This window comes from Drosophila mauritiana, chromosome 3R, assembly GCF_004382145.1.
Source record: "Drosophila mauritiana strain mau12 chromosome 3R, ASM438214v1, whole genome shotgun sequence".
NCBI classification, from domain to species: Eukaryota; Metazoa; Arthropoda; class Insecta; order Diptera; family Drosophilidae; genus Drosophila; species Drosophila mauritiana.
In genome coordinates, this window is record NC_046670.1 from 18,752,875 (window position 1) to 18,767,156 (window position 14,282).

The following is a 14,282-nucleotide window of genomic DNA, read 5'->3' on the forward strand; positions in this document are numbered from 1 at the left end:
ATTTCTGCTCACTGTTTTCTGCCATTTCAGCTACTTTTACTCAGCAAATGCAACTGAGTTGCGGCTGCCTCAGCGAAATGGCTTTGGCTTTCGGTTTGCGAATTACACGCAAAACTCATTTGCATGTCAAAAGCAGCAAAACAGCCACAGCAACAAAATCGGTAGCAACAAAGACACAAACAACAATCTGGCAAGCAGATGGCTCACAATGTTAGATGCCCTTACGGATTGGAAATTATAATGGGAAACTCTATACATACAAGAAGGCTCGGGCAGATTATGTTGATGGCATATAAACTGGCTTTATAGTTGGCTAAGTTACGTTCATTTAGAATGTTGCAATTTAAATAGTTACACACAAATTTCAAACTACTTGATTGTACGAAACAGTTTATGAAATAATGGTCTGCGAAAATATTTGAATTGAAATCAAGCGCCAACATGTAACTTTTTGCAAATTAAAATGCCGTCAAGTGGCAACTGTTTAGAACAAAACTTCGGTTCATCATAATCCCAGCACATACATATCTCCGAACAGGGCATCCAAAACCCGCTTGCCGTATCGTTGTTGTTGACTAAGTGATGAACATAAATTAGACAAATTTACGGCTCTTGTGTGAGTTGTGCCTTTTGACTTGTCTGTGGGTTAATGAATATGCACATCTACCGGGTTGCCTCGGTGAGGGGAAGGGGGGGATCAATGGGTGTTTTCGAGTAAAAGTAATCTCGAGTGGGTGGGTGGTGCCCTGTGCGTGGGCTGTGCTTTGTGTTCTGTGGGTGGTGTGCGGGGTGTGTGTGGTGTGTGCGTGATTTCGTGTCTATTGTGGGGAGCGTGATACTTACAAGCACCGGAGCGGGTCTGATCCTGAAAAGCTGCATGGTGGCATGAGTGGGAAACAGAGAATGAGTGGGAGAAAGGTCGGTGGAAAGGAGCAGATTGAGAGATAGAGAAGTGTGGAGTTGTGTTAATGCACTGCGAAATAATTGCATAATGGATTATAGCTACAATTACAAACGCACCGCGAACGGTTCGTTTACTCAGGCTACCTCATACATACTGTATTGTATATGTGGCTCACCCATACGATTTACATTACTACCTCTTTACATTTTAATGTGCATAATGCACTCGACTGACTTGGTTGTGTTTTCGGGGCCGCGTTGCGCCCATTGCAATTCTCTAATTAATCCCTTTTGATATTTTGATATCTCCAAATTGACAAACAATTTGTGCATTCCGCTTCATCGCATCTAAGAACTTAATGCCCAGGCCGAAGGTGCTTTTCATAAAGGATAATTATTTAATTATGCGAAGTTAATACGCAACCATATAGTCTTTCTTATTCGATGGGGTAATTGTGAGACTTTCATACAATGCAAGTCATTTTAAGAGGCTAAATCGCTACTTATTCCTATCTTTGCATAATATTTAAATAACTCGTTATTGATTTAAGATATTTTCTGTAGTAACAAAGTACAAATGGCGAATGAAACACATAACTCAAACGCAATGAGAAGGTTATGCCATGACTAGTTTATAGTTTCTTGTATGATTAGTACAATGATTAGTCAGCCTTAAACTACACTAGATATATAGTAATAATAGTGGGCTGTATTCCAACTCGTTGACTTACCTCGCAGGGGGGCGGAGCGCTGCGGTACGAAGGAACTATCTTGAAGGTAACAGAACCGCGTGCCTCGCGCTGCAATAGACGGATTAAAATGGGACACATTCAATTAGCGCGTGGACAAAGTCAGAACGGGATTTGGACGTAATGGGGTGAGGTAGAGCTAGTGAAAGTGGAAAGTGGACGATTGATTGGCGGGCTCACCAGCATTCGTTGCAATTGGCCAACCGACTGGTGCTGCACCGGCTGGCCGTTGATCTCTCGTATCTCGTCGCCCACGTGCAGCGTGGCCTGGCGATGAATCATCCCGCCGTGCATAATCCTGGCCACAATGCACCGCCCGTCCTCGGTCATCTTCAGCGTGATGCCCTGCAAAGGGATTAGATTCGGTCAGTCCCATGGCCAGCGCAACTCCCCGTAGGCACATCCAGCTTACCATGGGCTCGTCCGTGTTCTTTTGGAACTGCACCAGTCGCACCCGGGTCACATGCTGCAGTTCGCCGCCCTCGACGTTGTCCAGCTCGTCGCCATTGAGGTAGGGCACCATCGGGGGCGGGGTGACGCGCAGCGCCTCCTCCCCGTAGACATCCCGGGCCACCACATCGTGGCTATGGAGCAGAGCCTGCAAAAAGCAAACACAAGTAACCAGGTTATATGGCACTTAATAGTTTGGGGTAGTGCAGTTGCACAACTAGACGGAAAATTATTCTCTTTTCCACTTAATAAAGCCGGAATTAAAATACTTTTTAATGAGCTTTAAAGGCGACACGTTTTTCCATTTAAAGGAATGGAATGTTTAGATAATGTGGTTTCTTATTGCCATTATTTATTGGATAATAAAACTATTAAGGATGAGAAAATTCAAACGTTTTTGCATGGATATTGCATTATGGCATGCTTTGTCCTTTTTGGACCCGGAAGTGAATGGGTTGAACGGGAAATAATTTTGATTTAAACACATGCTAGACATTTGAAACCCGCTCCTCGTGGAGCAAGCTTCGGTTTAGGGTTAGCCTAAATTATGGCCGGCAATTAAGCTGGCCGTTATGAGCTTCGTCCTGGCCATGTGGAAGGACTCGTTTGGCTGGGAAATTAAATTTCCGATTTGCCACGCCTGCCTCACCATACATCATAACGCCCAAATGGGGGACTCCCGACCGCACGGCACAACTTGTTTACAACATTAACTGTGCGACATTTGTTGCTCAGCCGCACAGTTTGGGGGGAAAGAGCGCGGAGAACAACGCAAACGAGCTGGATAAAAAACACATGGCATCTAGAGGATGAAACGCCCATTTCCGAAAAGCCGTTAAAAGCGCCGACAGCCACAAACGAGGGCACGCACATGACCCCGTGACCCCATGGATAACCAGGGATAACCGGGCAACGACAAAAATCTCAACAATTTATGGCGAGCTCCTCCGCCGCAACCGTCGCACAACTCGACTCGGCCCGACTTGATACAATTTCGGTTTTAATAAATTATGTTTAATAACGCTTTGAATATGTTGCGAAATTAATTTTTCCTGCCCTTGCCCTCTATTCTGCCCCATATCCTGGCGGAGGAATGTCAGAAAAAGGAGCAGACCAGGTCCTGAAGCTGAAGCTGGTGCTGAAGCTGAATCCGAATCTGAGGCATTGGGCTAGGCCATAAAAAAGGATTTTACTGCGATGCCATGCCGTGACACTTGTGCCACTCACACGCACACTGACGCACAGCAGGGACGCACGCACAGCGAAAAGGACGATGTGCTCGGTACTCAAATTTACACTGATCAAAACAGCATCCAGCAGCGAAGGAAATTTTTGAATATTATGTGAGCAGTAAAAGTTTGTAACCAGATCTCAATTTCAGATTGGTTCATTGTTTTATGGGTTGATATCGCTTAAATTGGTTACTCGATGTATTAATCAATATTACCATTTTTGTATCTTAAGTGCTTCCATGTGAAAAGTTTAAGTAGCTAAAAAAGGGATTATTTAATCATGGACTTACGACTTGTATTAGGTACGATTAGCCTAATTTAAATCAAATCCCTATAGGGATTAACTCTTGATGTTTGAGGAATATTTATGTCTGAACGGTAAGCTTGAGAAAACCCTAAGTTAATGTTTGCCATCTTTATGCGAGTGTACATTTACATATATATGCTAAGTACATCTAACGCACCGCCAGCACTTTTTCCCGCTGCCCCGACACCTTGCCAACCCCCAACCACCTGCCCATCTTAGCCCCCCTTTAACTACCCCATCAGGTTCATCCCCTAGAACCATTCATCCCCAATCCACTGGAACTGGCACTGGCCCCATAAAAAACGCAATTTTCAACGCTGATGATTACTCAATGCCACAAACACGGGCACGTAGCAGACCCACGCACACAAACACACATACATACACACGCATTCGAATACACCTACAGCAGTTCACCCACACATCTAAGCCCACAGACCCACACAAATACACATACTTAGACAGAAAGCACGTTTCATTTCCGCCACAGACATCGCTGCCGACATCGACCGCAAAACTTAACTGAGCAGCTCCTCTCTTGCGAAGGATATCGCGCTCTTGTTGCGAATGCTGCATGGAAAATATACACATCTATCCCTCTCTCTCTCTCTATTTCAGTTGCTTTTCCGCTTTTCCAGCGTAGTGCACTATTGGAGGAGTCTACACTGAGGACTTGGCACTCAGCACTTTTGAGTGAATATCCGCAATGGCGTGTGCATAAATATTTCATAATACTTGGGAACCCATCGCGCAGCAGGGGAATCCCCAAAAACTCAGTTAGCTGTGTAAACAAGGATACAAGGATGATTGTGGGGATTCAGCGGGGTGGGGGTCCTCTTTTGGGGTAAGTGTTGGGGCTGATGGTTCGGGGATTGACAGGTGGTAATCGAGTTTGGGCTTATCGGGAAACATCAATTCAATAATTTCGACGTGTTGGATTCGAACGAATCATTTTCCGGGGGGTAGGATATCAAATTTAGTGCGCCTTGATTTGCGATTGGGAAATGGGAATACCTCCATCGAGCATCCTTCAGATGGTCTTTTGATCCCGCCGTAAACATGCCAACCGATTTCATTCAATTTCGAACTGTTTCGAATGGGTATATATATAGGGTAAGTAACCCTATTCGATGGGGTTGGAATGAATGCTTTTGAGTTACAGGATTGTACAAATCTTTGAATGGGAAAATTAAAAGATGTTTACCGAATGCCAAAACAAATTACGAGAATAAGAGTTGAATTCCCATTTTTAGAATCCTTTAAATAAAATTTTAGAACACTTTATTTATACCCACAATCAGATAAAATCTTTGCAAATGCAAATACAATCGTTTCTTCATAAAGTCTTCGAGCAGAATACCATAGAATTCCCCATGTTCAATAGAACGAGCCCTTTAAGATTCGCTCAGATGTTATTTTCCAAGCAGAATCAAATCTCATTCCGTACTTGGCTGTCTGCAATTTATTGTATTTGCTCGTTTTGGCAGAAGTTTGCAATCCAATTACGCCAGAACTTCCAACTACCCATTAATGGGAGTTAGAAACACCCTGGAAGACAGCCACGCCTACCAAACCATCAGCAGCCGCAACGGAATTTGACTAAATGAATGGGTAATACAATTTCCTTTTGCCGAGCAGCAAAATTAACTACATCGAATAAAATTTGCTGAACTTGGCAACTATTTAAATGCGGCAGTTGGCAGCTGGCAGAAGGACGAGGCATGTTTCCTTGGGAAATGGAGGAAATCCCGAGAAGGACACACGCCTGGTTAGCTAAAAACCAAGTCGGCGCTGAACGATAAACAACGTAATCTGATTTCACTTAAGGCCCAGCAAAGCCTCCTCCCACGCCCTCCACTACAACGACCATGGCCACGCCCACTGACCACTGAAAATGGAGGCGGGTGGGGGCTGGGTTGGTTGGTCCATATTTAACACCAAGTTGGTGGACCAATAAAACGGTAAATTTAATAAGCGCTTGACAGGCGCAAAGTTGAGCAGTTAAGTTTAATGCCTCATTAGGCGCTCCGTTTCTGTGACATTGATAGCCAACGTGGCAAACTTTTGGCCCACACACACTAACCACACCACCCACAAGGCAGTGGGAGGTGGCATGGGGAGTGGCCCACAGCTGCCTCTGATTTCCATGATTAATACTTAAGTGCTTGTTAAAGTTTTGCCGAGGTCCCGAGTTTCCCCGTTTGCCCATTTCCCCACTTGCCCGCTTGCCCGCTTCTCCGATCATAAGTATGCAGATGCCTGTTGTTTGCCGAGGTCCTGCCCTAAACAATCAGTATAACCCCATCCCGTGCTGGGAAAAGCCCAGAGCTTTATTTGTTTGCTGCTGAGGCAGCAGCCACATCAGAGGTGAACTCCACCGGAAACTGGACGGCAGCCGGGATATAAAAAAATCTTCAGCCATAGCCAAAAGCAACGACAACTTTTATTAGTCGCAAACAACTAGGTTTCACTCTCACTTTGCGCTATTTTCGAATAAGAACCTGAGTGCGGAGCACTGGCTTTTCAATAATTCAAACGGCAAAGTTGTCCATAAATTTTGCACAAGTCTTTGACATAAAACTAACTTTGGCAAACGAAATCTTGAGCTCTCGAGTTGTAAATACAGAAGCTATTTTAAGCGAAGTAGTGTAATTGACTCGCAACTTCAGCGTACGAATTGTAGTTCATGACACTTAGGATTTATAAAGAAGCAAACACTAATTCTGGCATATCCTTTTCTATTTAATATTTTGAAGAAAAATTAACAAGACATTCAGGTGACTGTTCAAAACAAACTTTGCAGTAGAAAACTAAAGGTAACGAGTGAAATGGTATGATAATAAAAATACTTAAAGCTTTGAGTAATCATATTTCACAGTTTTGTTTTACACTTTTAGCTATTTTTCCGCCAATTATCCATCAGCTAAAGCTGAGTCAGGTCCATTGTTGGGGGGCCAGTCCATCCAGGGAGCTGGTCATTTTTCCAGCTTTATGCTAAGCCACTAACCAACGGACCAGCAACCACCGACCGAAAACCACCCATCCACCAACTGTGGGTGAGCCAAGGACCGACCACACGAACGTTATTTGTTGGTTTTAATAATTACACAGCATGGCCAGAGGAAGGATGGTTTGGGGAATGCGAGAAAGCCGGGTATATATAACATTTTTTTCCATCCGAACAAGGGGAGGCGGTACTCTAGGATTCTTCTCTCTTTAATATTCCAGGCCACACGTCAATTACACACGTACGCGCGACTGCGAATGGCTTCCGCATCCATTTCTGGATTTTGGAGGTGGGCAGAAAAAACAGACAGCACGGAGCACGCGGAGCAGCCAGAGGTGGGCAGAAGCCGTTGACAGCTGAATCATCTGGATTAATGCCGAATTTTAATTAGTACCATGGGCACTCGCCAGTGGCAGATACCCAACCTACCGAGCATCGAACCCCCAGCTCCTAGCCCCCAGCTACCAGGTTTCCGTACAAGCTTCAGTTGTTAATCCCATTTTGTGGCGAGGCCCGCTAGGATAGTTCCCCACATTTGGCACCTTATCGGGTTTGGAGCAGCGACAACAACGCCCGAGGTCGTGGCAAAGATTAAGTGCACCCCATATGTGAGCCGACCGCCAAATGAATCTTCTCCGGCTTAATTAATCCCAGCTCATTGCCACCTCTCCATTTTAAACCAGGTGCGCGTTCACTTCTCGAATTAACGATACCTTTTAAAAAACACTTTGGAAGTGCATTTTTTGAGTGCCCAACAAATAAAGACGAAAAACAATTATATACTCAACAAAAATAAATTAAATTTTGTATCAAGCTAATTGCCCAGAAATAATATAAAACGCAACACCCGAAAATTGCTTTTTGGTACTAAAATAAAATACTGCAATAAAAAGTGAATATCTAAAAAAATTGCTATGTGACCAAACAAATAATGTGAATATACAAAAAAACAGGCGACATTGTGTGTTCGTGTTTGTTTTTTAAAAATTAAAACGACCTGCTGTCACAGTCAATTTGGACAATAAAGCTATCCAATCAGCAAGATAATTGCTGTTTGCTAATAAATAAAAGAAAATAAAACAACAATTTGCAAATGATGCAACTATTTGATGAATGATTTTAGGCGAAATGCCGTGAAGTGGGCCTATTATGTTCTCCACTCAAAAACCTATACACCCTTGAACTTGAAGAGTACTCGGTATGGGTGACAGCTCGGAATAAAAGCTGTTTAAAGTTGGAGCTGATGGCTGTGTGTGTGCGTGCACCAGTTGGCTGTCAAGCTGTCAGGTCTGGCTCACATCTCACATCCCGGGGCTCAAGTGAGCTCCCAGAGCTCCCAGGATTCCCCGAGCTACCGAACTTCCATCTCAAAGGACCCAGCACATTTGCGGGCTGGCCTGTCTGTTGCGTGTCGCGCATTCAACGATAAGCAGCAGCTTCCCAGCTTTCCGTGGAGTTAGTCCATGAAACTTGCCAGCCGAGTGGTGCTATCGGTAACTTATCACCTGGCCGAACTTATTGTTGTGGTCCGGCCGTCTTCACTTCCACATACCATATACATCCGGTTTTTGGCTGCGATGCGATAGGATTCAAAGCGATGCCATGCGATGCGATGCGAAGGGAAGCGATCCGTATAGTTGATACTGGGCTGTGTGGCTGAGCTGGCAACCACCGAGACACAGTCTTACAGTTAACATTGGTCTCCAATACACAACATTCACCGTATGACTATGTCGGGGTAATTGAGCGGCATCCTTTCTTCTCCGTTCATCGGCTACAGTGGCGGCGGCGGCGGCTAACACTTCCTGCCTATTAGCTGGCATTATTATTGACAGACAATGTCCTTTACCCGAGCAGCCGGTGATGTTTGACGATGACTATGACGATAATAATGAGGATGATGGCGTCGATGACGATGGCGAAGGCGATGATTATTATGATGATGTCGCTTCGGCGGGGTGGTATTGATTGACAGGTGGGCTCTCGTTTCACAGAGCCAGGTAATAGTGCGCCAGGCTCCCTTATCAACCAAACAATGGCTGCGACATCCTCCCACTCATCATTCAATTTACCGCCACGCCGAAAAATCCATACAAAAACATATATATACATATATATATATATATATTTATTGATATTTTCGCAACAAAAGGTTTTTCGTTGTCGGTTTTTGGTGTCGTGTTTTGGTTTTTGCCAACTGCCAACTGGCAGCAACTGAGGCAGCGGCAAACAACCACAAATTTCCGGTGTGTGTGCGTGCATATTATGCATTTATCGTCGACATCTATCAGCGGTGCGAAAGGAAAACGGGGGCTCCTTCCCGTGGGCGAAACATATTGTCATCGCTTTCACCTTGCCACCTCCCAATTTTCCCTCCCATCTGTCTTTCTCCATCATTTCTGCCGCACACTCCAAAAAAAAATATGGCTTCTGCATATTAAATATCGGCTTTTTCCTGTCTGAGTGCCGTATGTTTTCAGCGGGTCAGCTTTCGATTTTCCCCCAATCTGTTTTAATTTTGCAGAAAGGTTTTTCCACCTTAATAAATCTGTATGTAATGGTATTGAATTGAAAAATTTGAATACCAAGCGAATTCAAACGCTTTTAATGACTTTTAAAAATATGGTACTGCGTACGCTACGGTTTGTATTCGATTTCCATTTGTTTCTGGTTTTTGTGAAAAGGAATTAAAGATACTCTTTGATTTGTACATTTTAAAAATGATAATGCCTTGCAATCAAAAGTAAGAAGCTTAACTACAGGCGATGCGAACGAAATGGAAAATGTCCTTGGACTCAAAAACATTTTGTGCGTGCTTTTGCGAAATATATGTATATGCTATGTAAATCAGACAATGCATTTTGTTGTGAGCATGAAATTATGCCGATTTAAGACATCTCCATTTACCTATGCCATTGAGGAAATACGTTTCTGTAAGTGTGCCATTTCTCACTCGCTTTCATTGTGTTCGTGTGACTAATGACGCCGTTAGGTAGGCAACACTTTCTTCTTAGCACGCACACACACACACACACACAGGCACACCCACGCAACAGGACACTCACATGCAGATCTGCATATGTAAATGTAATTTTATAGCCGCCTTGTCTCCTCTTTCTTTGCTGAGCTGTTCTTAGGGCGTAAGTGTGAGTGTGTGCGAACACACATTATTATTTTTGCACACTCGACAGATTGTCTATGTGTGCGTGTTTGTACATCATGCGCTTATGCGTGCGCGTGTGTGTGTGCGGCATGTAAAATTTGTTTATTCAATTTCAACTAGGCAAACAACGCCGCAACGGCTGCAGCGGCACAAAGGGCGATAACTCACTTTCGTAACAAGTAAACTAATTATTTCTTCACTTTTTTTCATACTTTCCTTATCCCCTCTCCCTTTTTCCCTTCCCATCCACCTTTCCCTATAACTTTTTCTTTGTTTTCTTTTTCTCAAGTTGTTGTTTTATGCTTGCCTTGAAAACAGGGGGAGGGTAGTCCTGCGCGGGGGGTGGGGATTGTTAAATTGCAAAATAATGTACACACTTGCTGCTTGTAATCGCCGTTGTTGTTGTTCTTACAGGCTCTAACTGCTTGTTTCAGGCCATTGTGCTTGTTCATCATCATCGTCATCATCATCACCAGCAGCATGCTCATCATGGGCAAACAACACACACGTCCTTTGTAGGGTGGACCGACATATGGCAGAGTTTGACAATTTAACTCGCATTACCTACAAGGACTTGCGCTTTCCACTGGCAATTAACATTTTCTAACCAAATTTAATTTCGAATTTCGGGACTTTGAAAAACGAATTTTCAAAAAATTACTCATACGACACGTAATCCATTTAACAACTTGGATCGTCTTTTAATGGGGCTTTTGAAATTAAATAACATTTTTAAATTTATGTAAATTATGGTTCTAGCGTGCCAGCAATGTAAATTTTCTTGTTATATATTACTAATACGACTCGTATGGATTGTATTGGGCTCAAAACTTTTAGCCAACTTATAGAAGGCCGAAAAGTGTGCCGAAAATTGGACACGCACTTAAGATCCACTCTAATGCTCGCATACGAACATCCTCGGGCGCAATTAACGCATTCACAAATGAAGAGTGTCAAGGCTTCAGTCAGTCAGTGGGTTGCCTGGTCCTTCGGTCCACCAGTCACTTTTTCAGTTAGGCAGTTTTCGTCATTCCATTTTCCTTTCCATTTCCTTGCCCTGTCTTCGCATTCTATTCTTCTTTGGCAGCTTTTTTGGGGCCGGTAGCCCGAAAAAAGCGTTGCTCAAGTCCTTCTATCAAGATAAAAGTTTTTGTATGCTTGCCAGAGGGAATGCTAAATGTACGACAACACTTTCGTGAATGTGTGCGTGTTGTGGGTGGGTGGTATGTGCGGCATGTGGCATGTGCCACACGCTGTGACGGCCACCATCAGGCAGGTGTAAGTTAGTTAGTCTCGAATCTCCACAATCAGCCCCCTCTTCCTCTCTCTCTCGCTTGCCATGAAAATTACAAATTCTCTCATGCATTGTGGCATCAAATTTGAGGTACTTAGGCGGCTAATGTTCGCGATGAGAGAAATTTTTGGAATCATTTGTCGGATACTTTAGATAAAACAGCAACAATATGTTTACGGGCACACCTCAAGGGAGTTAATCAAATGAAATGGCTCTGACTTAAGGGCTTTCTGGCGGCTAATGAGAAAGATATATTTCCATAGATATAGGTCGTGAAATTTTAGTTATGCTGTAAAGGTTTTGGAAAGTGGAAAAAGAGAATATAAAATTTTTAAAGACCTCAAACTTAAGTTCGTAATCAACTTGATTAATCACAACTTTTGCCGAAATCTTTCAAAAAGTTCGAAACTTTGAGTATTTTTGAGCGCCATTTACCTTTGATAGGTTGTCAGGACAATGTCAAGTGAACTACCCATATTAAATGACCAAAATTATCAAAGATTCTTGTTCGGTTCACCCACGCAGGAAAACTTTTTGAAGGTCTTAAGGCTTTGCCTTTTTCAGAGTGCCCAACTTTTGGCCAACTCCATTGCCAGAGTTTAAAACTCAGCCTCAGCTTTATGCAGTGCTGAGTTCGTTCCTTTTATAGTTAGTGCGCTGTAAAATTTCTTTTTTTTTTTGTAAAAAAAAAAAAAGTTGAAACTCAATTTGAGGCGTTGGTGACCACACCTTTTGCTGGTCGCCCTTGGCGGGATGATCTTTCAGAACCGTCAGCCTGCCGGCAGCGTAACGAGCCTATTTGCTATGCCTCATGCCCTTTTGGAAACCGCCCTTCTCCGGCAGCCAACCAGCTAGCCAACCCACATTCAGTGGCCTGTTCTTGTGTAATATTTATGTAAATTTCGCCCTAGCGCAAAAATTGAAAGGCGTAATGGTCCTGTGTCGCAGCGACCTTCGGAACCTGCGGAGCCAGGAGCCCGTGGAACCTTTGGAAAAGCCCGCCCCTCGACATTCATTCAGGCAACCAACCCACTTTGCATATGATTCGCTCCGTAACTTTGCTCCTTGTGCGTGTTTCGCTTGGCTTCTCATAATAAATGACAACGAGCATATTATGCTCTATAATCGAGTGGAAGAGAATTATTTTGTGTGAACTAATTGCATTAGTGACATTCAATTTGATACCGGGTGGCGGGAAAAGTAAAGCGTCGAGGAAAAGCGGACAGCGAAAGGGCCAAAAAGAAAAGCGAGCCAAAGGAAAACAACGTTAAATGGCAATTGTCACAAAAGGCCGGGATTTGTGATAGTCGATCCCCAGTCGCTGTTCTAGTTCCTGTTGCCACATCATAGTTTATTCCTGGCCCTGTTTTATGCCCGGCGCAGTCAAGCAAAAACCTGCGCCTGTCGCTGATTTAGGAAAAGCGACCCAAAGCCAAAGCCAAAACCAAGGCCCAAAAACCCCAAGCCCAGCGCTTAAGGACCTGGCAGGACCCTAACCCAGGCGCAGAAAAAAAAGGTAACCGGGTCACCGCTTGGGCAATCATGTGAATCGAGCTCTTTATAATTTGCGAAACTATGTGAGCCGAGGGCCCAGCGAGAGTTGCTATGGATGTTCCTTTTGTGTTCGGATTATCTCTTACCAGGAATTGTAACATAAAGCGAGGTGCCCATTTTATGATACTGTACGAAGCTTTTAAGTGGCCAGTTTCTATGGGCTTACTGCGCCATTCAACTTAAAGCTCCTTGTATAAAATACATATTGCTTACCAAACAACTTGTTTTTCTCCTAAGAAAATCTTGGGCATGCATGCTTACTGATAACTTATCTAATAGCTTTGACATCACTTTGACTTAAATTTCAATTTATTTAAATATGTGTCAGTCGTCTAGGATTCAAGGAAATCCATTTATTACTTGTATTTACTTCAGTAAAGCGAACTACTAACGCACTTAATAGGATTTTTGCAAAGTATCCTTGCAGTGTACAGGATATATAATTTTAAGAGGATTCAGGGCACTTATTTATGAAGAATTAAGTTGGTTTAGTGAAAAATAAGCCTAAATTAATTCACAAAAATAAGAGACATCATCTCAATGATAGCTCTCAATGACCATGTGTTTTCCATTTAAACAAACAGTTAACAACCCATGAAACCCCCTTCGTTGTCCCGTGCGGTCTGTTTCGTGTAAGTGTGCATATGCGGTATGCGTATTTTCCTGATCTTTGTGTGCGTTTTTTTTTTTTTTTGTTTTTTGGTCTTTTTGGGCTGGCCAAATGAAAATAATCTTACATGTCGTTGACACATTTCGCAGTACTGCCAAAATGCTGGGTTTCCGCTTGGAGTTGCTTACCTGACGGGCCGAGAAAAGTGAGTGAGCAAGCCATTTTGGGAAGAGAAAAGAGAAGAAACAAAGAGACATAAGTCAAGATGCGATTAGTTGGGCAACTAAAGCTACTTATCACATACAATTAATATGTACAATTTCTAGATGGCAAACTGAAAAGCGCAATAAACATATTGTGGCAAGCTGAATTAGTCAACGGATTTTAGCGACTGATTGGGGGTTTAATATGGCCGGCATATGACCAGCCCTCGCATAAAATACATGTACATTTACATCACGATCAGAGACGCCTCATCTCACCTGGTGTCCGGAGCAGATGGAGCCGTTCGGCACGCGCACACGAAACGGACTGTGGACCGGGCAGGAGGTGCGCGGTCCCCATCTGGTTACCGCCGCCTGCTGCAGCGACAGCGCCGAGCTGCACGGATTGAAGAGCGCCGGCGGCGGCGGCGGTATGCTGATCGAGCTCAGGCCGCTCAGGCTGCGGCAATGGCCGCCGGCATTGGAGCCAAGCATGGCGGCATCCGCGGCTGCCACAGCGGCAGGACATTGGGGCACACTCTGACCGCTGCTGCCGACGCCGCTGCCGCTCATGCCGCTGCTGCCGCTGCTGCCCAGCAGGGACATGTGCGAGCCACCGGACATCAACGACTGTGATGTCAGCCCATGATGCTGGCACATGCCAATGGGATGGTGGGGTTGGGGCACTATTCCGCCACCGACGCCGCCGCCGCAAGAGGTCACGCCGCCGCCGATCGCCGCATTGGACCATTGACCCGCCTGCTGCGATGGCCCGCCGCCCGCTCCAGATCCAGCCGCTCCAGGTCCAGA

The 14,282-nt window shown here is 44.3% G+C and overlaps 1 protein-coding gene across 5 annotated transcripts in view; it reads right to left on the bottom strand.

The window, feature by feature from the left end:
• LOC117146012 (peripheral plasma membrane protein CASK) overlaps window positions 1-14,282 on the bottom strand; it is a 38,732-nt gene that overhangs the window by 5,910 nt on the left and 18,540 nt on the right. For 2 of the 5 annotated variants that reach the window (XM_033311934.1, XM_033311936.1), the window contains exons 1-5: window positions 13,752-14,147; window positions 2,065-2,250; window positions 1,833-1,997; window positions 1,635-1,703; window positions 844-873 (exon numbers count right to left, since the gene is read on the bottom strand). In XM_033311934.1, the coding sequence (XP_033167825.1) occupies window positions 844-873; window positions 1,635-1,703; window positions 1,833-1,997; window positions 2,065-2,250; window positions 13,752-14,132 (831 nt within the window). In that variant the 5' untranslated portion in view covers window positions 14,133-14,147. Of the gene's footprint in view, window positions 1-843; window positions 874-1,634; window positions 1,704-1,832; window positions 1,998-2,064; window positions 2,251-13,751; window positions 14,148-14,282 lie in introns of those variants that run through there. The other 3 variants (XM_033311931.1, XM_033311935.1, XM_033311932.1) reach the window with 2 other exon arrangements.